The sequence below is a fragment of the Prinia subflava genome, chromosome 4 (assembly GCF_021018805.1).
Source record: "Prinia subflava isolate CZ2003 ecotype Zambia chromosome 4, Cam_Psub_1.2, whole genome shotgun sequence".
Lineage (NCBI taxonomy): Eukaryota > Metazoa > Chordata > Aves > Passeriformes > Cisticolidae > Prinia > Prinia subflava.
Genome location: NC_086250.1, coordinates 10,328,912 through 10,351,612, shown reverse-complemented (window position 1 = coordinate 10,351,612; position 22,701 = coordinate 10,328,912). Strand labels below are relative to the sequence as shown.

Here is a 22,701-nt window from a genome sequence, read left to right as displayed (position 1 = left end):
AATCTAAACCTTTCTGGGGAAACTGTCCAAATCCTTCAGCCTGGAACCAAAGGACAAATTAAATCTCTTTCCCCTGAGAATTGTTGGTCCTGCCTTTTTGTACAAAGCAAACTAAACAGTGTTTGCCTCAGCTGGGGAGGTGAGCCTTGTGGGCCAGAGTACTTCATGTGTGAAAGTCAAAATGTGGCTTTCTTTCTGCTCAGTTGCAGTTTGGCCTTCTCAGCTTGCCCTGAGTAGTGGAAAGATTATGTTTATTTCTTAGCAGTCTCTGTTCAGTGTCCCACTTCCCTCTTAAATATCTGGTGTTAGGAACTGCTGGAAATGTGACACAGGCTAAATGGAACATGTCTTGATTTATGCAATGGCCTTAGTGGGTTGTTTTTTTTTTTTTTGTGGGGTGGTTTGGCTTCTTGGGGATCCATTCTCTGGGTTAAATACGCTCCCTTCATTTCACCCTTGTACAGACTGTGGAGTTCTGGGGATTTCCTGCACATGGAAAGGAAGACACGAATTTTGAAGCTACTGAAACACTCGGAAGCTCAAATCTCTGCAGCTAATCCAGACAGGCTTTGAAACACTAAAGCAAGTTTTATTACAGAGATTGGTTTACGTTACACTCATTTATTAAAACCTAAGGACATCTTTATAAAAACTACCGTATATAAAGACGAGAGCAGTGCAATAGCAGTGTAAAACACATTTTTGGTTTACTTGGCAATCACTTTAGAAAGACAACATGATTCATAATAGGAAGTCAGAGAATGCTGCAAAAAATAGGACAGGATTAGACCAGAAACTAGATTAGCAAATCACTGGACACTGGCACGTATTGATTTCAAACATCAAGTGTTTTGTAAACAGTATTATCATCAATGTATCAGTAAAGAGAAATCACTGCAACCCTAGAATTTCTAGTTAGCTTAATTAGCCTAAAATAGTCTGCTGACTATCAAAGTAGCCTATTGTACTGTATATATATTATCTTCTTAGTAATTTACTACTTTTGTAAAAGGAGGACTAGAAGAAATGCCTGTCTGACAGAAGAGAACTTCTGAGGCTGAAAAAAGGTGTTTCTTGCCAGCCAGTGGTTGAGGTTTTGTTTTTGTTGCTTTACTTTCCATACACAGTCACAGGCGGTGGAATAGAACTGACTTTAGAAAATCGTTCTGATGTGTGAACTTCACCTCTTCTTCAAGTGGACAGTCCTCATACAGAAATCACAGCTGTGGTAAACTGTAAAAAACAGGTGTCTAAAATAGCTGCTACAATATGCTGAATTATACATTAAGAGGCCAGATTATTTTCACTCTGTTTTTTGTGAAATCCATAACCAGGCACGAAAGATGGTTAAATTACAACACCAAGTCCTGCGCAAGCTTTATAACTTATCTTTTTATGTCCTACATTACACACAGCAATTACTAAGAAGTTGGACACAGTTCTCAGTGAAACAGAAGAGAGGAAATGATTTGGACAGGGGAAGAGGCTTCTGGAGCAGGAAGGTCACAAACAGCCACTGAGATAGCTGCCATTGTCACATAGGGGGTGTAATGTATGCACTTTTGTAAGTGTTAATTTCAGACCCCTTGTTTTTACAAACATACCAGGATGGACATAGAGGAAAATACAATTATTTTAGTCCAGATCATTTCTTTTGGAGAAGGATTGCATTTGAACCGATCTCTGTGCAGAAATAACTGAAAAGTTCATTGCAATTTATCTGGTCCACCATAGTTTTGATTAAGTAAATGCAGGGGGATATCAGAGCACAGCTACAGAGGTGTTCAGGTGGCTGTTTGTGTAGCCAGTGCTCTTTTCCAATGTCCCAACACCAAGGAAGAAGGGCTGATAGAAATGGTGGTAGGGAAATACGTAGGGCACTATTTCCCTTTAATTTAAGGCCCAATTAAGATTAGTCTTATCCAGGATCTTTTATTCTGCCAAAGTAGAGAGACTATCAGGTGATTATAACAACACAATTGATGAAAAATTGTTCACCAGCTACAACATGGATTTATCCATAAATTAATTGGTTGGCAAAATCAGAATTTCAGCCAGAGGGTATCTAATATTAACTGGCTCTGTATAGAGAATAAAAGAAAACAAACAAACAAAAAGCACATCCATTACAAGGTATACATGTACTAGAAGTAAAGCATAAAACTGCTCATTAATAACGCACAATTCCCAAAGGGAAAAAAACCCTTACAAAATACAGTAAGTCACACAAACCAGTATCTAATACAAATTCCTTTATGAACATAAGCTTTTTCCAAAGCTCTCTGTGGCAGTTATCTCCTCACAATGAAAGTGGGTGCTGGGAGAAGGTAAAAGGACCAAGCAGTTTGTGCAGAGTGGCACACTGGTTACTGTGGATATTTTTTTGGGTGTCTGCAGGGGTTATGGATCTTGGAGCCAACAAGGAAGTGTGGGGGAGGCATGATGGATGGCATCACCTCCAGCTACTCAGCTTCCTTTGCTTTTCTTGGAGAGTTCTTGAGGTGTGGCCCAGGTGTAACACCTCAGGGGCACTGTGGCAGCTCCCTTAGGCCTCTGCAAGCTGAGGGGGTGTGCAGGAGCTTCTGTGATGAAAGTGGGACAGGCTTCAGGCTTTCCTAGGACAGGATGGGGTTTAATGCCTGCAGGGTGGCACTGACACTGTGAATTTATTCTTTTAGGCACTGTCTGCCCTTACTCAGTGATAGCCAGCATGTTTAGTTAGTTTACAGAAAAAAAAAAAAAGGGGGCATGTGCATGTTGGTGTGCTAGTCAGATTGGGTTTATTTGAACACTGGGCTTCCACTCCTGTGGTTTCCAGCCCTGTTGGATCCTCCAGCACTATTTATTCCTTCATGGTTTTAGTCATGTACCATCCTGAACTCCAGTAGCCGTGAACTAACTCAAATCACTGAGAAGAGGGTCCCCTTTGAGTTCAACAGAAGACTAAAATTCATTCAGCCAAAGAGGTACAAAAGGAACATTTACATATTCATTAACAAGGTGTTCCTCATGTTGTGCTTACCTGGTAAAATGTATGGGTATTTTAAAGTTACTGAGATTTGCAGGACAAAATATTAGACATGAAGGATTACATTGGCATTATCGTGGCTTTGTGTTATGATTTCCAGGTGAACTCCTCTCACTTTGGCTGTCACTGCCAGGCTCTCCCTGCAAATATCTTAAATACCTGAATTTCACAGGATTTGCTCATGAGATTGACACTGTATGATTTTAAAACAACCCTGTCCTGTGGAAAGTTATGTCAACCTATTGCACCCCAGTGATCAAGGGCTCCACATGCTGCTGTGGCAGAGCCATTCCCTCTCTGGCTTTCAAATGGATTCTGAGACTTGTGTGGGGTAAACCCTGCAGCCAGTCACACTGAGGGAACTGGACTATTGCCTTGTAAAGCAAGGGGACAGTGGTATTATTGCTTTTGAAACACACAGTTTGTGGGGGTTTTTTCTGTCTCTTTTTCAGCTTCAAGGAGTATGGGGGTGGAATGATGTCGCATCCTAATAAAGTTGCCCTCTTCAAGAACCTGAATTTAAGATGGGCTCGGATGTCTTAGCAGAATCATTGCCAGTGATCTCAAGATGTGCATTATGGTTGAAGGGATTGCTACCCTGCAGTCTGACTCAATGAAAGGGCTCTGCTTACCTTTGCAATGCACAGGACAACATGAATAACAGTGATGTGGATTGCCAGCATCTACCCTATTGTGACAAAATGTTCACCAGAGAACTTTGGAAAAACTCACATTCAGGATTCTGACACTTAGGCTGAGATTAGGCTCAAATGGCAATTGATGGATGGGGAGGCAAAGAAAAGTTATCTACCAAAGGTTTGTCTTGTGGTCGTTTTCCAACTTTGTTTGGATTTGCTAGAGCAACTTAATTTTCCTCCTACTGAGCATTTTCACAAATATGGTGCTTCCTTTCAGAGATAATAGTGTCAGTCTAGAATTAAAATATTGCTTACAGACTACTTTCTCCTGGAGACTCTTCCTGTATCATTTGCCTGTAGAAGTTGTTTGAATGGTGTCTGTCTTCAGGTGACTTGCTCAGTCTTCCTCTTGTAGTCCTTCTCTCTCCTGCTTATCCGTAATTTTTTCAGCTCTTGTAACTGAGTTGATTTTCTTGAAAGCTGCTCCTTGAAGTCTGGTCCTACCTCTCCCATCTTGAGGCACATCAATGTAATTTTCTGGAAGACACAAAGCACAAATGGTTTCCATAATGTTTCAGGAGCACCCAACACCAAGGTATTTCCTGTAAAGAAAAACTTGTAGTATTCTCAGCTGCAGATTTAATTTGTGGAGGCAAGAAAGAGGAAGGAAAAGCATGAGGAATAAAGAGGAGGTGTTAAGAGGTCTCTGCCTTCCCTTGTTAGCTCTCTTTGGTCTGGAATGACCCTGTGTGTGCTATGGATGGCTGCATTTCCCTTCTCTTTTTCGATTCTGTATAGCCAGGGTAGGAGGATAAGCTTATTATCTTATTATTATCATATTAAACTGGTCCTGGCTGCTTACTCTGACCCCTATTCCTTTTCTATGATGAGAAAATGTGCTTCTATTTCCACACATGTATGTGGGTAAATAACACCTTTATGTGCTCTCCTCACAGAAGTGTTGTAAGCATCACTGAGCTCTCTGCTCACCTTCTGGACATTGCAGCTGCTTTAAATCTGCTGCTTTAAATCTTGTGCAGAGTGTGCAGCTGGCTGTGTGATCCATCCACAGACAACCACGGCAGGGAGCAGGGCACTGGGCTGAAGCTCCAGCTAGGGAATGTTTTGAGGCAGACTAAGATCACTAATCATAACAACAAATTAAAGAAATACATCTGTTTGCTTAAGCAGGTCACAAGTGCAAGATGCTGGCAGTGCAAGGTGGGCTATGCAGCCACCTGAGCACAGCAGTGTTACCTTAATTCAGACTGAGGCATTTTTCACAGTTCTGTCAGCCAGGGAGGACCTCCAGACAGAAATATGTGATTTTCTTACAACTCTGTGGGTTTAAGCCTTCACCCAAAACTCAGTCATATGAGACCTGCCAAAGTTTGACAGCTAATTTCTTTTTAATAATCAAATAGCCTACACAGCCTTATTCATGTTAGAAATACAAAAAAAAAAAAAAAAAAACAAAAAACAAAAACAAAAACAAAAACAAAACACCCCAAAAACCCCAAACAAACAAAAAACCCCAAAACAAACAAAAAAAAAACCCCAACAAACAAACAAACACTACCAAAAAAACCCCAAAACAAAACCAAAACAAAACCAAAACAAAACCAAAACAAAACAAAAAAACAACAAAAGTTGTTTTGTTCTGTCACTGTCCTTTTTTGATCCTGGTAGAAATGCATGTTAACACAACACGCAAACCTGCCTCTTGTAAGCTCTGCACACAGATGAAGTTTAAAATTAGTTGTTCATATCTAGAAGAGAGTCTCAGGAGACTTAGCTATAACTAATTAAAAAAATGCCTGGGGAGAGAGAAACTGAGGCCTGTGAGCACATATCATGGCTTGCAGGCACCTCTGTCCCTCACAGCACTTTCAGCTGTTTTTTCTCACTCTTTTGTAGATTGCCACGTGTGCTTCCCCTCCTGTGAAATGCTTTACTAATCTGCTATCTGCATAATTTAAATCACTAGACTGTTTGACAGGATGCAGCTCCTTTTATTTATCTTTGCTTTTAAATAAATGTTTAGAGATGAAGCAGATAGAGCAGGCACTGGTGTGTCCCAGGACAGAGTGCAATTTTAAACGTGTCTGACCTATCAACCAGTTACTCTTTTCCTCCACCTGAGTGTCCCAAAATTGCTGCTGGCCAGGTCCTCCTTCAGGTTATTGTAAAATTGATAGTGTCATCAAGGTGGTGCAAAATGAGAGTTCCTGGACCCAAAGACCATAGCAAAGTTCATGAATATTTGTATGCAGCACAGAAGCTAAAACACCACTCCTGTGAGCAGCCTGGATTTCCTGCCAAGTCCTCTCATCTGTCTAAAGGGAGAAGGAGTGGGAGGATGTTGGACAGCAGAGCCAGCTCTGAAAGCCTCTCACAGCAAGTAGGAAGTATTCCCTGCCTTTTCCAAGCTGGATGAGTCTGGGCCAAATGCACAGCTTCTCCCTGAAACCAAACCCTGAGAGGACAGCTGCTAGGCTAAAAGGTCCTCTTCCCCTACTAGAAACGAGGTGGGGTGTCATTGATTGATTGATTGATTGATTGATTAATGGTTGGACCAGAAAGGGTGAGAGGCACTGCTTCAGACCATTTTGGAATAGCAGGATGCTGTAAAAATACCTGCAATTCCCTAAGAAAGATGAATGCTAATTTCCATGTGCGTTATATTCCAGTCTCCCAACACAGCATTGGCAGCAGAAACCCTGTGTTTGTCACTTCTGATCACTTCTACAGGGTTTGAATGCCCTGAGAGCTGAAGCTTGTGCTCTGGAGGTGGCTCAGGTTGCTCCTTTTCCCTGGCAGAGGTTATTGTCACTGTACAGCACCCCAGGCTGCCACTGCTGCTCAATGAACAGCACCCAGCCAAGCCACATCAACAGGGGGGAATTTCAGACCAGATACTGGGAAGAAATTCTTTACCAAGAGGGTGCTGAGGCCCCGGCAGAAGTTGTCCAAAGAAGCTGTGGCTGCTCCATCCCTGGAAGTGTCCAAGGCCAGGCTGGACAGGGCTTGGAGCAGCCTGGGCTAGTGGAAGGTGTCCCTGCCCATGCAGGGTTTGGGACTGGATAAGCTCTAAGGTCCCTTCCAAGCCAAATCACTCTGTGATTCTGTGATTTTCATTGCCTGACAAGGCAGCAGCCAACTAAAGACTGCCTCCTCTTTGACAGCAAGAATTGCTTGGTGGCTCAGTTCTGCTGGAATGAAGTGCCATCGTTAGTAATGAAGGAATGATTCAGAGCCTCTGGAGGCAAGTTTTTCCAGAGATTTCTGCCACTTTTCTAACAAACGAGGTAAACAGTTGCCACATTCCCCATTACAAGGCTGCTGGTTAAGCTGGTGTTGACATAGAAGTGCCACGGATCAGCACAGCCCCTTCAGGGCTCAGATACACCCCGGATCCATGACCTGCACAAGCTGTGTAACACGAAAGACCCCAGTGTGTGCAGCTGCTCAGGTGTCACTGGCATCAAATGGCACTACACTGATCTGAGCAGGCCTGCTGTGGGCTGCATCTGCTGAGGTTCTGCTGCAGCGCCCTCCAGCCTGGTCTGTGCCTCGGGGAGAAAAGCTTCAGCTCTCTCTGGTCACAGGCAGAGCTGGGATGCCAGGCCAACAAACAGCTTTCTGCAAAGAGAAGCCCTTGGTGGCAACACCGATTGTTACAGGAGACAGGAATGTGCCCTCCTTCCCCAGAAATGAAGGACGAGGGAGGACAAAGCACAATGCACCAGACTTTGTAAAAGCCTCACCAGACTGAAAGGAAGGACATGAGAAATTAATTGCAGGACAAGCACTAAATGAAAAGCCATTCAGTTGTCTAAATATATTTCAAACCAGAACGAAATAGAATATAATCTAATCCCTCTGCCTGTGAAGTCTGCCAAAGAGCAGGGAAATTTCATAGTTTGGCATCTGTAGACTCCTATGGCTACATTATACAGAGCACATAACATTATATCCAAAATATATACTGAAAGGTTGCTTGGGTTACCAATGCTAATTCTTAAAAGGTACAAAATTTCACTGAAAATTTTCTGGAACTGAAATTCCAGAATGAATGCTGCTGGTTCAATCTCAATTTGGCCATCTTGTTTGCATGAAAGAAAGTGGAAACTCTCAGACTTTTTAGGTGGGGGCCCTCCTCATTTTTTTTTATTTCTTTTTTTTTTGGGGGGAGAACATTAGAATAGCTGTGTGATTCAGGTTTTTCCAATGCAGAAGAAACTTCAGCAACAAGAAAAATTTGTTTCAGGCTGGCTCAATACCAAAGAGATTGAATGTTCAGCGTTTTTGGAATTGACAAGGAACAACTTAGCATTAAGCAGTGGCCCTGTGTGCTGCCATTTTACCACAAAGGAGCATTGGAATTGCCTCTATTTTCATCCCCAGGCTGAATTACCTCACTTTTGATGGATCACAAATTCTCCTCTTGTCTAGCTGTGAAATGCACCCCAGCACCTGCATAAGGTTCAGATGAGGGGAGGACCTTAAGTGGTGGCAAATCAATTTTGTCCCAGCCACTGTAAAATGAGCACCATCACTGATAGCCACTGCTAATATTTCTAAATAATAGCTGGCTCAGGGAAGACAGACATCTGGTGCTTAAGAGTTTAAACAAAAGTCAGGCACTGGAAATGTTCAACTTGAAAAACAGGCTGAAATTCCAGCTCAAGTACTGTTCCTACCATAGCTGACAATTCTGCAAAAACTGAGAGGAATGTCAAAATATGCTTGAAAGCAAATATCTCGGGATGGTGTTAAGGTTTAAACGGAATAAATGTGCAACACATCCCTGATTCACCAGAGTTAAACGATGTTGCTCTGCAGGTGGGAAGAAAGCATTTGGATTATTTAAATTTCCCTGCAAGGAGCTAACATCAGCACAGCGTCTGTGAGGCCAGACACAAGGTGTGAATGTCACCTGTCAGGCTGTGCTCCCTTCCTCCTAGGAAATGCAGGTGGGAAACAGCCATGTCCTTCCTTCCATCACTCTTTCACAGCTGAGTTTCTTCTCTGTGTAATGAGAGCTAATTATCACCTAGGGACATTGTGTGTTAAAAACGGGATTGCTGTCAGCTGTCTTGGGCATCGGAGCATCGACTGCCTACCATGCATTACTAGAAAAAAACAGCTCATGAAGCAGCACAATTTTAAAGAGGTTTCCACCTGAAGAGTTTGTAGTGCGTGCTGGTAAGTCTGCTTTTTAAATTGCTCACCACATTTCTTAACAATCTCACCTCCTACAGACCAGCTTAAGCTTGTGCAACTCCTGTAAGGGCTGTGGGGATTCACCCGAACTGCACACTGCATCACATCGCTCCTGTGAGCTGCTTCCTGGTTTTGGAGGAACTTCAGACACTTTGGGAAGGTCTTGTGTTCCCAAGGAACAGGCTGGCTTGGGCAGAGAGAGTTGCTGATCTCAAGCAGGAACCTGCTGCTGCCCTTGCAGAGGAAGGCTCAGGGGAGGTGCAGGGCTGCTCTTCGTGTTAGAGGGACAGACAAGAACTTGAAAGATCTAAACTCCACTGCTGCTTACTTGCCAGATAAATCTGAAACCAATACTGAGACCTTCTAATTAGCAACAGATGTGTACCCCCCACTAGTGGGCACTCACCCACCATGAGATTGGGTTATCTCACCAGTGGAGGGGCTGTGTTTGCCTCCTTAAATTACCTTTGCATTTGAGTCTGTTTCTCTTTGTTGCTCATATGGAGTTCAGAGATGGTTTTCAGAGGAACACTCATAGGATGTGTTTGGGCTTCACACTAGTAGGCTCACTGGTCTGGACTTGTGTCTAGGGCAGTGCTGTGATCTGGAAGCCAGAGAGCTGGGAAACAAACTGCAACCAGTCAGGAACTGGTTTTGGTACGGCACTGTGGTCACACTACCAAAGATCTGGCTGCTCTTTTGGGAACTAAAGCTTAGGACCTGCTTGGATGCAAGGCCTGTGCTACAAATGGGAGCAGCAGGAGATCTGGCACTTGGAGTGAGCCTGGAGAGTGCTGCAGGCAAGGACTGGCCCCTTCCAGCTCCTTCCCCTGACCTGCGGGTGTTAAAACAGCAGCTGGCTTAACTTGTGTTGTTAATACAGCTGCCTGGCCAACAGGCCAAAGCTAAGAGGGAACACTGGTTTCCTGTAGAGTCTCTCGAATTTCTATAACTGTGCAAATTAAATACATCTTTTGTCCCATCAGCTCTGTTGGGTGGCAGAGGAATGAAGCCACACAGGATACATTTTTCTCTATTTTTTCACTAACGGCCGTATTTTACAATACTCACTTGCAAACAGCAGTGATGTGAAACCAATTGGGTTGCTAACATAAATAAACATTACTTACTGTAAATAATGGTTTCTGAAGTAATCCTATGCTCCTGAAAGTCAAGTATTTTTCAATTAGTAGCAGTGTTTTTCATTTGGTAGTTCCTGAATTGATACTCCTGAACATTGTTCTGGAAAGTAAAAACATCCAGGAGAATTTCTGAGGTTTGTTTTTATTTTAAATGGAAATACGAAGCATTCAAAGTTTGATTTACAAGTTTTGAATGGAAGAACAGCTGAAGGTTTGAGGACATAAATTGAAAGATGATCACTGAAAAGCTGTGTTTTTCCTCACTGAAGAGCTGCAGTCTGACTTTTCATGATCTGAAATGTTCTCTTTCTCCTCTTAAGGTTATTTCAGAAAAATACTCAAAACACCCCACCTTCCAAAGTGTCTTAAAAGACTGAATGGACAATTACAAGTAAAACTGAAAATCAGTTAGACTTGCTAATTCTGCAGATGTTTATGGAACCCTCTTGTCATTCCCAGGCTGCCTGGATCAGATATGTCGCCTGAGGCTGAAATTCATCCCACTGATTGTTGATTATTTTCCTGCTAATATGTGGCAGTCCTTAAACAGCTGATACACCTAAACCAAAATTTCTTTGTATGATTCACAAAAAAACCCAGCCCTGGTTTTGCTATGTAAACAGTCTGATCTGCTTTCAAGTTTTTTCAGGACCCCAAGGCATCACGATGCCAAGCTGAATGTGGGTGTCATGTGAGGAACTCTAGACTTACTCCACTTGAGACTGTGCTCATTTTATTCATCTTTTTTATACAACTGGAGTGACCAAATAGCTTTAATTGCACTCCTGTCCTAAAGACAGATATTTAAAAACAGAGGAACTATTGCTAGAGGTTAGGGAGGATTTTTTGTCTGTTTCTTTAAGGTCCAAGTGTGTTCCTTTGGAAAGGAGATTTATTGCTGTGTGTAGTGTAATTTAATGGCATAGATACTCCAAGTAGGTTTCATCCCACCAGACTGCAGACATCAGAATGGTAAGATGGGTTAATTTCTAGAGAGTCACCTCAGGGTCCTTTACTGTCAACAGAAAGCAACTCTGCAGATCTACTCTACTCCTGCAAAGCTACATTATTCCTCCTCAGACAGGCTCCAAAAGGAACTGATAGTGCAGCAACCTCAGAGTCCCAAGCCTAACTTAGGAAATGAGAAGCCCCACTGGCCCCAAAAACTGAATTATAAAAATGTGCAACACTAGTACAGATTTCTCTTAACATCATCTTCACTCTCACACTGCCACATGCAAATATCCATTTTCCTGTGTAAATATATGCAGCTCTGTTTTACAATCCAGTACCACTAAGTGGAAGGGTTTCTGTAAACTCATTGTTCTGGTTTCCCTCACATTTATTCATGATTTGATGAACACGTATAACAGATCCATAACATCCTAAAAGATTCTGATGGAAAACCAAGGCCTGTAGGTTTTTCCTCAAACACAGCTGCCTCTGGAAGGAGAAGCAGATTCTTATCCTACATCTGCATGTGCAGTCCTAGATTTTTTTTTTCCCCCTATCTCACAAACTCAGTGGCAGGAAGGGTGAATCCCTGACGCTCATGACATGCCAAGAGATGCTGCATGTTCCCGTGGGTGGGGTAAGAGATGGGCACTCTCTGGAGCAGAGCTTGATCCTCAATTTGTTCTTGTTACTGCTGCAAAAAGTCTTAAAAAAAAATCTGTGAACTTGAATTACTTCTGCATCAGTGGTAAGGACAGAGCTATCTCTGGTTTCAGCTCATCCCAATTTTCCAAAAGCTGATGTCACCAGCTTTCAAAATCTGTTCCTAGAGAGTGGCTCTGACATACTTCAGACACTCAAATATTCTCCATGTGTGCTGAGCTCTTATACAGCAGTGCCAAACCATTCATCTTAGATCCAGGAGAGCACAGTGGAAAGGACAGGAGGCTTTACAAGAGCGTGCCCTTCTGTGTTAGAATTCAGGTACATGATAGGAGAAAAAGGCCTCCTTTTGTGCTGAGTGACAATTGGGCTTTAATAGATCCTCTAGAAGTCAAAAGTGAGGTTTAAAAAAAAAAAAAAGGCAGTAAAACTTGGCATGTGATTATGATGTAGTTTTTAGGACACTGCCCTTTCCTGCTAATGCACCAAAAATACTGACAGGAATATTTTAAGAACCCACAAACATCAAAACTTAGGTTGACCAGTATTGCTTGATTCAGAAAGAACAGCACTTCTAGAGCAGTCTGGTAACTTTTAATTTTTTAAATCAATTAATTTATAAATGAAGGACATAATTTAAAAGGCTGGCTGTACAAGCTATTCTTAGTATAGCTCAGAGTACTTATGGGGCTGGTCAATTCTAAGTGTTGTAACAGGTCTTTGCAGATTACAGCTGAGGGTAAATGCAGCTCAGCTATACAGGACAATGTGGTTGGTACCTTGGCATTAATTGAACAGAAAAGTGAGTGAGTAGACGAGAAATGTGGCCAGATGTAAGGAATGCATGTGCTTATTTATGTATCTATTCATCTGGCCCACAGTTCCTGTATATAATCTCTGACATTTTTAATACAGGTGTAGCTTTGTTTCTGTGTAAAATCCAAGAATAACCCACTGAGCTAAACAACAGCTCAGGCCAGCCTACACCAGGTGAATATCCTGCTCTTTTTGCTCTAAAATCTTGGCATCAGCAAATTCAATGTATCAATATTGCTGCCTAGCATGTCCTGATGTTCGACAGAGGCTAAAACCCAACCACTTCTGTGGAAATTGAACTGCTGAAACACACTGCAAGGGAAAAGGGGTCAGCCAAACACTAGATTGGAATGTTCTGGTACCATTTGCAGAGCTTTGAGGAGCTGACTCCTTTTGAGGCCCACAGAAGTCAAGGAAACTGAAGGCCACTGAGATTTCAGGGGACTCACGTTGGAAGCAGGACAAGGGTTTGCCCCAGATTCTGCATGAAAGGAGGTGGCAATGTTGGTTTACAAAGCAGATCAGATGAGTATATTGCTAGATCTCAGCTGGATCACTAAGAAATATTCCAGGCTCTTGTTCCCCCAGTAGGAGGGTGGGTTCTGCAGGGACACGGGGACAGAACAGTGGAGGAGGAGGAAGGTGCCCAATTCCTGTGCTGGCCTCCAACAACCAGGGAGCCCCTGTGGGTGCTGGAACTGCTCCTCAGCCTCTGCTCTTCATTTAACTCAGGAAGTTACCCCTCTTTCTCTTTCTTCCATTTCCATTTCTCTCTCCTGAGCACGAACAATCTTCTGAGACAAGATGCATGTGCTGCTTCCCTCTGCCTCACCAGAGGCTCAAATTGCTCCAGCTGCACAACCATCTATTTAGGAGAGGGGAATCAGTTTCAGCACTTGAGTTTTGAGCACCAAAGCTGTGGTTTAGCCCAGAGTTGTGTATTTATTCCAAGTTAAATTAGCTTTTTTGTTTACCTCCACACAATACAGGAGATTCTGTCGTTTCTGGAAATAAAATGCATATTAATGACATGTGAGAAAAGAATTTTTTGAAATAGTTTTTCCTTTTACCAACCGCTTTATTTTCTGCTCTCACTTTTCAGTATTAAGAGGGCTAGTCTTCTGAGTCAGAGCTCAAGAGAAAATATGTAGTAATTACTGTGTTGAGAGCTTTCACTGTAGGATGAAACCAGTCATGTTTCCTGCAACTGCTCTTTCTGTGTATGTTTTTCTTTTCACAACTGAATTTGTGTGTCTTTTCCCGCAGCAGGAAAATTTAAACTACTTATTTTAAAATAAGTTTCTGAAGATACTTCAAAAAACAACACAGAACTGCTTTTTAACATTAACAAAAGTATCAACAGCTAAAATCAATAGGAGTAAAGCCTTTGAAATTTAATCTGGTTCCTGTTTGGCTTCCTCCTGTAGATCGAGTGTATGTTTCCTTGCACATAATCATCCAGGCAATAAATAATTTTTCACTTTGTTTCTTTGCAGTTAGGAGCAGAAGGGCAACACCCACAACACCATTACTGGTTACAGCACTATATACTGGAAGTGATGTTGGAAAGGCAATTTTATGCAGAAAGGCTTCTTCCCTCTTTCCTCCCTGTCTTTCCCATGTAAAAAAAAAATGTGATAGGAGAAATTGAGGTTGGAAAAAAGTGATAGGAGAAATTGTGCTGTGGGTGGAAAGAGAAGAGGTCAAGGACTGGGCAATTTTAGCACAGTGCAAAAGGCAAGAGAACAATTTCTGTTCTGTGGTGATCTGAGCTGTGTGGCTGGTTTTACCCAGAAACGTTTTGACGCCAGTGCTGGAACTGTGACCAGTTTATTATGTTTAAATTGTCTCACAGCTGCATCTAGATATGGGTGTGCTGGGGCATCCAATGTCCTTTGGCTGCAGCAGGAACTGTGTGCATGGCTCAGTGACAGTGCACGACCCCTGCAGAGCAGCACTTCTTGAGTCACACAGAGAGAAAAACAGTGCTTGCTTGGTGTCACAGGACTGAGGAATTCCACTTGCTGTGGCATGGTTTGAATGATAATTTACCAAGCATAGAAATTTTTTGTTGTGTACCATTATGGCTGCCAGCTGGTGGGTTATTTTTGTTTTGTTTCACATTATTTTTCATTATTTGCCTTTTTTTTTTCTTTTTGCATCTATGTGCACATTTCCTATTGTGGATCTATTGTATATTCATTTTTTAATGACACTAGTTTAAGCTCCTTAGAGCTGCCCAGTGATAACTGCATCTATCATGTGTGCACCTTACTATTAGAGGAAAAGCAGAAAGGCTGTAAGAATGCAGGATGACTAATTCCACAACAGCTTTTACATGCACATGCTGTAACAGACCTCACTGCTGGGTGCTCTCGTGTCCACCATAATCTCACAGCATTTCCACACAAAAAGTTGGACGCCTGTTACATACAACAATAATTTCCACCTCTTCAGTGCTGCTACCAGCACTGGCTCTCTGAGCCCACAGAACCTGAGAGATGAGGACTGGGCAGGTGGTGCCAGGATGAGGCTTTGCCCAGAGATTCCCATTCTCTGGAGTGATTGTGCAATCACTGCAGAGTCCCACTGGCATCAGCAGCTATTATGCAGCAGCTGCATAATCAGGCATTTATTGGGAGAGGTGGGGAAGGAGGAAGGCCACATGTTTGTCCCCTGAATAGCAGAGGGTGATACAACTGGAGAAAAGCATTGTGTGAGTTTTGATGTGCAGCTGTTGGTTGTTGTTTTCTGACTGCCCAGTGAGCATTTTCTGACTGCTCAGTGCTTGCCATGATGGGGAAAATGTGATGTTTGGCTCACTCAACCCCTGCAGCTCCAGGCTGGGCAGAGGGGCTGCAAAGCTGGGAAAGGCCCTGGGGGTGCTGGGGACAGCGGCTGGACAGGAGCCCAGGTGGGCAAGAGGCCAAAGGCACCTGGGCTGTGCCAGCCATGGGGTGGCAGCAGGGCCAGGGCAGGGACTGTCCCCTGTGCTGGGCACTGCTGGGGCCACACCTCAGACCCTGGGGCACTTCTGGAACCTGGGGACAGGAAGGACATGGAGGGGCTGGAGCGTGTCCAGGGAAGGGAACGGAGCTGGGGAAGGGGCTGGAGCACCAGGAGGGGCTGAGGGAGCTGTGGGGGCTCAGCCTGGAGAAAAGGAGGCTCAGGGGGGACCTTGTGCCTCTGCACCACTCTCTGGAAGAAGGCTGAAAACAGGTGGGGGTTGGTTTCTTCTCCCAGGTAACAAGTGATAGGGTAAGAGGAAACAGCCTCAAGTGGCACCAGGGGAGGTTTAGGTTGGATATTAGGAGAAATTTCTTCACTGAAGAAGAAGAGCTGTCAAGCCCTGGCAGAGGCTACCTATGGCAGTGGTGAAGTCCTCATACTTCAGGGAGGGATTTCAAAGCCGTGTGGATGTGGCACCTGGGGACATGGGTTGACAGTGCTGGTGGGATGGTTGGACTCAGTGACCTTAAGGGTCTTCTCCAGCCTAATGACTCTAAGAAAACCGATTTTGGTGTGAATCTTCTGGAACTGAAGCCTCACCCATTCCCCAGATAAACCAGATTTTTGAAGAGCTCTTCTCTCAGGGCCCTCAGTTTGGCCAGCTGTGCAGACCTAGCTTCCCATTCTTCCCACTGCTGCTTATGTTCCACAAGCTCCCTTGCCAATTTTAAAATCACAAGTAATGGGTGTTCTGCTGCATCTCAAGACGTTTCCTTGATCAACTGCCAACTTTAAAAGAAATGCACATTTTGGAGGAGATGAGTCCCACTGGCAAATTTCAGCTGGATAAATGACTTCTATAAACTCATCTTCCAGCATAATGTCAAAAAAATTAATCAAGCCAGGCTTCCAAGCAACTCCATCCATCTTAAGATAGGTGGAATGACTAACCCCCTGGAAATGCCTCTGTCAATGTGTTAGTGAGGATAACTAGTAGATACAGGACTTTTAGATGGCTAAATTGACTGAGTTTAATCCTGCTCCTTGTCACCAGTAAAGATTTGTATAATTAGATCTTCCAGGTACTGGATATTTTTCTGTCTTTGTACAGTCCTCTACTATCTTAAATCTTTCTGCCATGAAGAATTTACAGACTGAGCTCAAATTGCCTTTTAATGTTCTCTTAGCCTTGAGCTTCTTAAACTCCTTAGTCTGACAAACTTTCCACAAGTCAGATGAGCTCTGCAGCTCTTCCTGAATGCTACCCATCTGTCACTGGGATTTTTCCTGCTGCAGGCCCTATGGAAGGTGGTGTTTCCCTCTAGCAATCTCACACTACTCCTGAGACAAAAGTTCCCTACTTCTAACTGGCACCTCCTCTCCGTGTACTCCAGAATTCCTTTTGTGTGTTTAGCCATCACATTGTGTGGGAAAGTCATGGTGGGGAGTTTCCTGTTGTACCAGGATATTGATATTTCAGACAGTTCTAGGATATTCTCTATCAGCAGTGTCTGCAGCAGAGCACTGGAGAGGGAGCTGTACTGCTCCCCAAACCAAAATTTTACACCAAAATTAAACCAAAATTTTACACAAAATTAGAACAACAGCAGCATTGCCAAATATTTTCAGCGTGGCCCTCGGAACCCAGACAAGTTCTCCATCTCCATTTCCTCTGTCAGATGGAAACACCAGGAGCTGACTGGCTCACCCAAGCACTGTGCAGATAAACACACCACAACCCACCACAGACTCCTACAGTAACAACAGCACTAATTCCAGATACAGCCAGCAGCCTCTGAGAAAGACAAAGCCAGACAATCCCCTAGCTCATTTTTTTTAACTTTTTTAAACATTCCAGACCATGTTTGCACTTCTTTAACTAAAAAAAAAAGGAAAAATTTAACTGAGGCAGCTGTTGGTTTCAGAGGTGAAATTCATTAGTGTAATGAACACTGGAAGGTTAGGACTCAATGGGAGGATGGGGATTATTTCTCACCACCCCAAAGCTCAACAAGATGGTTTTTTTTTCCTGTTATCTCACTTGCCTCTAACTACTTCAAAATCTGCCCCTGTCATCCAAGTATGATTGTTGGACTGCTTCAGGTATTTCTATTTTTGATTTATGTATTTCCAAGGAAAAGACAGGAAGAATTAACCTTTTATTTTTCAATAGCATCTCAATTAGTGTAATATTTTTAACACACCCACAAAAACGCATCCCCATTTGTGTCTTCTTTTTGTTGTTCATGCAAACACTGGGGCTCTTTTTAATTGGGATGCCTGCTTTTGTTATGCTCTGGGAGGCTTCAGTGAATATTAAAAAAAAAAATGGACTCAACTCTCAGTCCATCATGTAATTTTCTTTAAAATGCCTTAAAATGCAAATTAGGCAGGTGTTCTTCTGGCTGCTGTTAACTTCAGCAGCATGAGACAGTTTGGGAGGTTTTTGGTGAGTGAAAGGCTGATCTCTGGCTGCCTTCCAGTCACAATTTTTCAGAATGCTTTTGGTGAAGCTGGTGATGAGCAGGTAACAGGTGCTGGGTTCTGCAGCTCCCTGTGACTCACCACTTCCCAAAGACTGTGAACGCAACAGAAAATTACTTTGCCTCCTCCTCTGTGTGAGTGACTAAAATCTGTATCACTAATCAACACAGAATATAGTTAATGACTGTTTAATTAATTTTCTGTAATTCCTGACGAAGCTCACTGCAGTTCCTTTTCCATGTGACAGCTGTGATTTCCAGCAGACAGGAGGCAGCCTGTGTGCTCAGCAGAACTCAGCTCAGGGATATGATCAGCTCCTTGATACACACAATTTCCCTAACTAGGACGACTCCTTTGTGCATAAACTCCTCCCTGATGGACCAGAGCACCAGTTCTTCAGGAAGGAAAATTGTGGGTGGAGCTTGTTCCCTTCCCAGATTTGAGCTCCACAGTCATTTTTCTGCCCTGAACTGCTGTGCAAACACCCTCCCATTGCTGCCTTCAATATTTTCTGTCAATAGTTCTGTCTCCCCAGCCATTCCACCTGTGAGATCCTGTGCAACCTAAGTAAAGGATCCCACTACACAGAAACACCAGGAAACAGATAACCCTGTTGGGAAGTGAAGTGAGGTAACTTATTTCCACACATAACCACATTTTACATGTCTTTTTTACCCTCCTCTGTGTTATGATGGGTGCCAAGTTCCATCCAATTATTCCTCTGCTGCTGCTCTGTGCAGGCTCCATAGTGTTGTGCTGATTAAACTCATTTCCAGGTTGTTCGAGGCAATGTGCCTCACTTCCTCTGTTTTGGGATCATGTTGCCACCTGATGTGGACTAACATTAGCAGTGTTTCTAATTGTGTTCCAGTGACATGTCATATTCCTGCCATTTCATGTCTTTAGCTGGTTTTATCTCCTCAGCATTGCAAATTTCTGAGAAACTTGCTGTGTGGATTTCAACCTCTCCTCAGAGGTATGGCTTTTTTCTGCAGTGAATTGTAGGTGTCTGGGCATATTTATTTATGACAGTGTTGATCATGTAACTTCCCCAAAACCTTTCAAGTTCCTGAAAATTGTTTGCTGATTGACATCAGCATTCTCTCATGTCTCAATGAAAAGTATAATGACACAGATTTCAATGCTTCTTGATCTATTTTGCTTTTGAGACTTTAACAGCCAAGATATATCTGGTATCTTGCTAATAATAAAAATCTGTGTCTAATTTCTGGTTCTTTTCTTTTAACTGCTTTTCTTGAACTGTTCAGTGAAACATCATTATAAAGCCAAGGTCACACAGACATGTTTTAGCACTTTTCTGATGAAATGACTTCTGTGGTTGTTTTCATCATGATCTCATTAGGAGACAGGGACAATAAAAGTAATGATGTGGTAGATTCCTGACCTCACTTCTCACTGAAAATAATTGTCTGACATTGTTACCATTTATGGTCCTGCCTTCAGCATTATCATGTAACTTTCTGATGATTTCATTAATGTCTGGTATCCCATAATATGCCAGCATTTCACAGAGAAATTTAGTTTATTTAAAAGATCTTCTGCTACCTCATAGAGGGATTACTTATGACAGATGGCTTTTTTTTTTTTTTTTTTTTTTTTTTTTTTTTTTTTTTTTTTTAATATGAACTGAGAATAAGAAATAGGTCAGCACAGGATCTTCAGCTCTATTACCTGCTTACTCCTCCTCGACTTTAGGGAGTTACTTGTTTTTCAACATCCAAAATATACATTGGGAGTTCATTTTCCAAGGTGAAAGCAATGGCATCTTACTTCAGAGACTCTTGTTTTTTCTTCTTCTTCCTTCCCAGTTCTGTTAACAGCACCAAGTGTACACAGATAGTTGCTCTGCAGGTATTGTGAGTAGTTCTCTGGGGCATAAACTACTGAAGACGGGCAATATCCTCTCTATATTTTTTTCTTTTTTATTTTTTATAAGTGCTTTCTCTCAGTTCAGAACAATGAATTCCACTAAATTCCTACTTAGAAATCCTGTTGCCATTTTGCCTAAAGTAAGGATTGTCTGTTTAGATCATTAACTCCAGCTCCTCAACACCTCCCCTTTTATTCTTTCTACCCCTGGAAATATCTTTGGCTGATGCTAAAGTTTCTCTGTCATGCTTCAGAACCCAAGTGAGGATGTTATTTTATTTTTCTGTGTGTATTTATAATGTGTAAAACATTACTCAATTACTATTGATCATCTGGCACCTGAGAGGTGCCAGGGTAGGACTTCTATAACTACCAAAATATTTATGGAGTCTTTTAAAGTTTACTGCTTTCTATTGTGACAGAGGAGATGGAATTGGCTGATATAGTTTGGGATGTCAAACTCCTTCCTGTGTGATGCTACAGTGTTGTGACATTATGCAGTGAAATTGTGGGCTTAATTGGAGTGTTCTAATTTCACAAAAATTTTATGCTGCTGTCTGCTGCTTCAGTAGTGTCATTCCATATCAGTATCATGGAGATGAGATAATGATCTCACTGCAAAAAATTCTATCCTGAATAGATGAGAAAATTTAAATATGGAAGATGTTCAGATCTGGTTTCCAGTAATTTTACTAGATTTCATTTCTCAGCATGAAGATTTCATTCAGCAGTGGTACTCAGATAACCTTTTAACCACTTCCTTTTGGCCTAATTACTATTTTCTCACAATTCATTATCATATTTAAGTTAAACTGCTTCAACTGTACAGTCCTTGTACAGCTGAAAGTAGAAAAAGAAGGATTTTCTTTATTTCTAAAAAGAAAAAGATTTTCTTGAGGCTGATGAATGCAAGTCTCAACTCAATGAAAAGGCTGAGAAACAGCTGAAATAGGGGATATCAATCAGCCCTCAGGCCATGAATCTGAAGTTAAGAAGGTGGATAAATCAATATGGGGTCTATAATTTACAGAGCCAGAGGAAAAGCAGAATATGGCATGAAATGAACAATGTGTACTACATATGTATCAACAAAAGATGCAGTTTGTGCATATCAGTGTACACAAAGACTGAGGCTGAATGGCACAAAAACTTTGCATATTGGCTTAACTTCACAGGCTAACAGTGAATTTCTAAACAAAAAGAAAGGAAGCAGGCACTCAGTAACTTGGATTATTTAAATGCAAATGACAGAACTAAAATCTCCCAATTTTTTGCATGCTGTATTGAAGCAAGCAAACAAGGCTCAGGGCACTGCAGATTTTGAGGTGTCTGCTGTGTGTTTGTGCTGTTGGTTTCCTGCCCTGATGTGCTGGTTTGGGCTGGGATAGAGCTAATTTCTATTTTTACAGTTACACAGTTCCCAGCAAGCAAGGTAAGAATATTTAGAAGAAAATACATTCAGTAGTATCTGTTATTCTAACCCAATATATTCCAAAGGCACTGGAGGCCCACAGATAATGGCAGATGTAGCCTCACACACCTAATCTTTGTAACCAAACAGATTTTTCAGGTGATGTCAATTCCCAGACAGTTCTTTCAAAAAAAGCACAATATACGTATTCAATTTTATTTTTTTGATCTTTTAAAAAAATCCAAACTACTGGTGCTCTGACTTGCCACAGTTAGTCTAACATAAAAGTTTAGGTAGGGGCTCCAAATAAAAACTGTGCTTGGCCCTATGATACAAATTTTTTCATCTTTAAACCAGCATCATCCTATTCGTATTCAGTGAAATAATTCTGCAAATGTAAAGCTGAGATCTTATTTACCTGAAATGGAAGGATTCAGGTCTTTTTCCCTTGCTTGCCGTAAATAACTTGTAATTATGAGAGAGCAGCCTCTGCACAAACTCCTCAGTCACCACAATGATTTTGGTGGGCTGTGTGCACAGTGACCCACTGCAGCACCAGCGTCCCATGACACAGATTAAGACTGCACCTCTTAAAAGTCACCGAAGGAAGCATTGCAGTGAGAGCTTCCCTCCTGTTTCAAAATTTGGGATCAAAGCAAATCCTTTCACATGGTCTTTCTAGCCACCAGCAAAGCATTTATGTGTTTCTTGTGCCGTTGCTGTGGACATGCTCAGTTACCTGCTGGCTCCTAAACTCTGCCAGTATTTTTACAGGCTTTATTCTCTCTGGTGCTTTGGTAGTCATCTGAAGAGGTGTCAAGTAGCAGGTGAATAGCAGCAGGCTAGAAACTATTCTATTTGTTGTCCAAAAGACGAAATGCCCCAGAGGAACTCACAGCAAAAGCAGATTCCAGCCTTTAATAAGGGAAAGTAAAATAGACTTGTCTTTGCCTAATCCATTCCAGCTGTGTGAAGGAAATAACACGGGCTAGCCCTGCAGGGCTGTGCCTCTCCTGATGCTGGAGGAGCAGCAGGTTTCTGAAACTGAGTCATGGAGCACGTGTGTGATCACAGGCAGAGCCTCTGCCTGCTGCTGGGCAGAAAGGCAGGGAGCACAGAGGCAAATGTTGGACTTCAAGACAGCATTCCCTGTAATTTGCATCCTTGATGGAGGTGAGGAGGAGCTTAACATCAGCAGAGCAAGGCTGAGGGATCAGGTCTCCCTCTCACACCCAGAACACAACACAGCCAGGCTGACCCAGCCCACACTTCTTAATGTGATCTTCCTCTTTAGTCTGACCACTTTAATTACTATTAGTAATTAACAGCATTCCCACAGCTGTGAGAACAAGTTGCTCCAGCAGTCAGGATTTCCATCCCCCAGCCGGCAATATCTCATTTCTCTGCCTCTGTGGCTTTTACTCTGCTGAGCAGCAGGAACAATCTGCCTGCTGCTTGCTGGGGCTGCATCTCCAGCTCAGGTGGAGCCTGCTCAGGTAA

At 42.5% G+C, this 22,701-nt stretch overlaps 1 protein-coding gene across 3 annotated transcripts in view; it reads right to left on the bottom strand.

The window, feature by feature from the left end:
• Window positions 1-375: 375 nt before the first annotated feature.
• The window catches only part of SHISAL1 (shisa like 1), a 72,311-nt gene continuing 49,985 nt past the window's right edge, over window positions 376-22,701 (bottom strand). For all 3 annotated transcript variants that reach the window (XM_063395401.1, XM_063395402.1, XM_063395400.1), the window contains exon 5: window positions 376-4,203. In XM_063395401.1, coding sequence (XP_063251471.1) covers window position 4,203 — 1 coding nt within the window. In that variant the 3' untranslated portion in view covers window positions 376-4,202. The remainder of the gene's footprint in view (window positions 4,204-22,701) is intronic.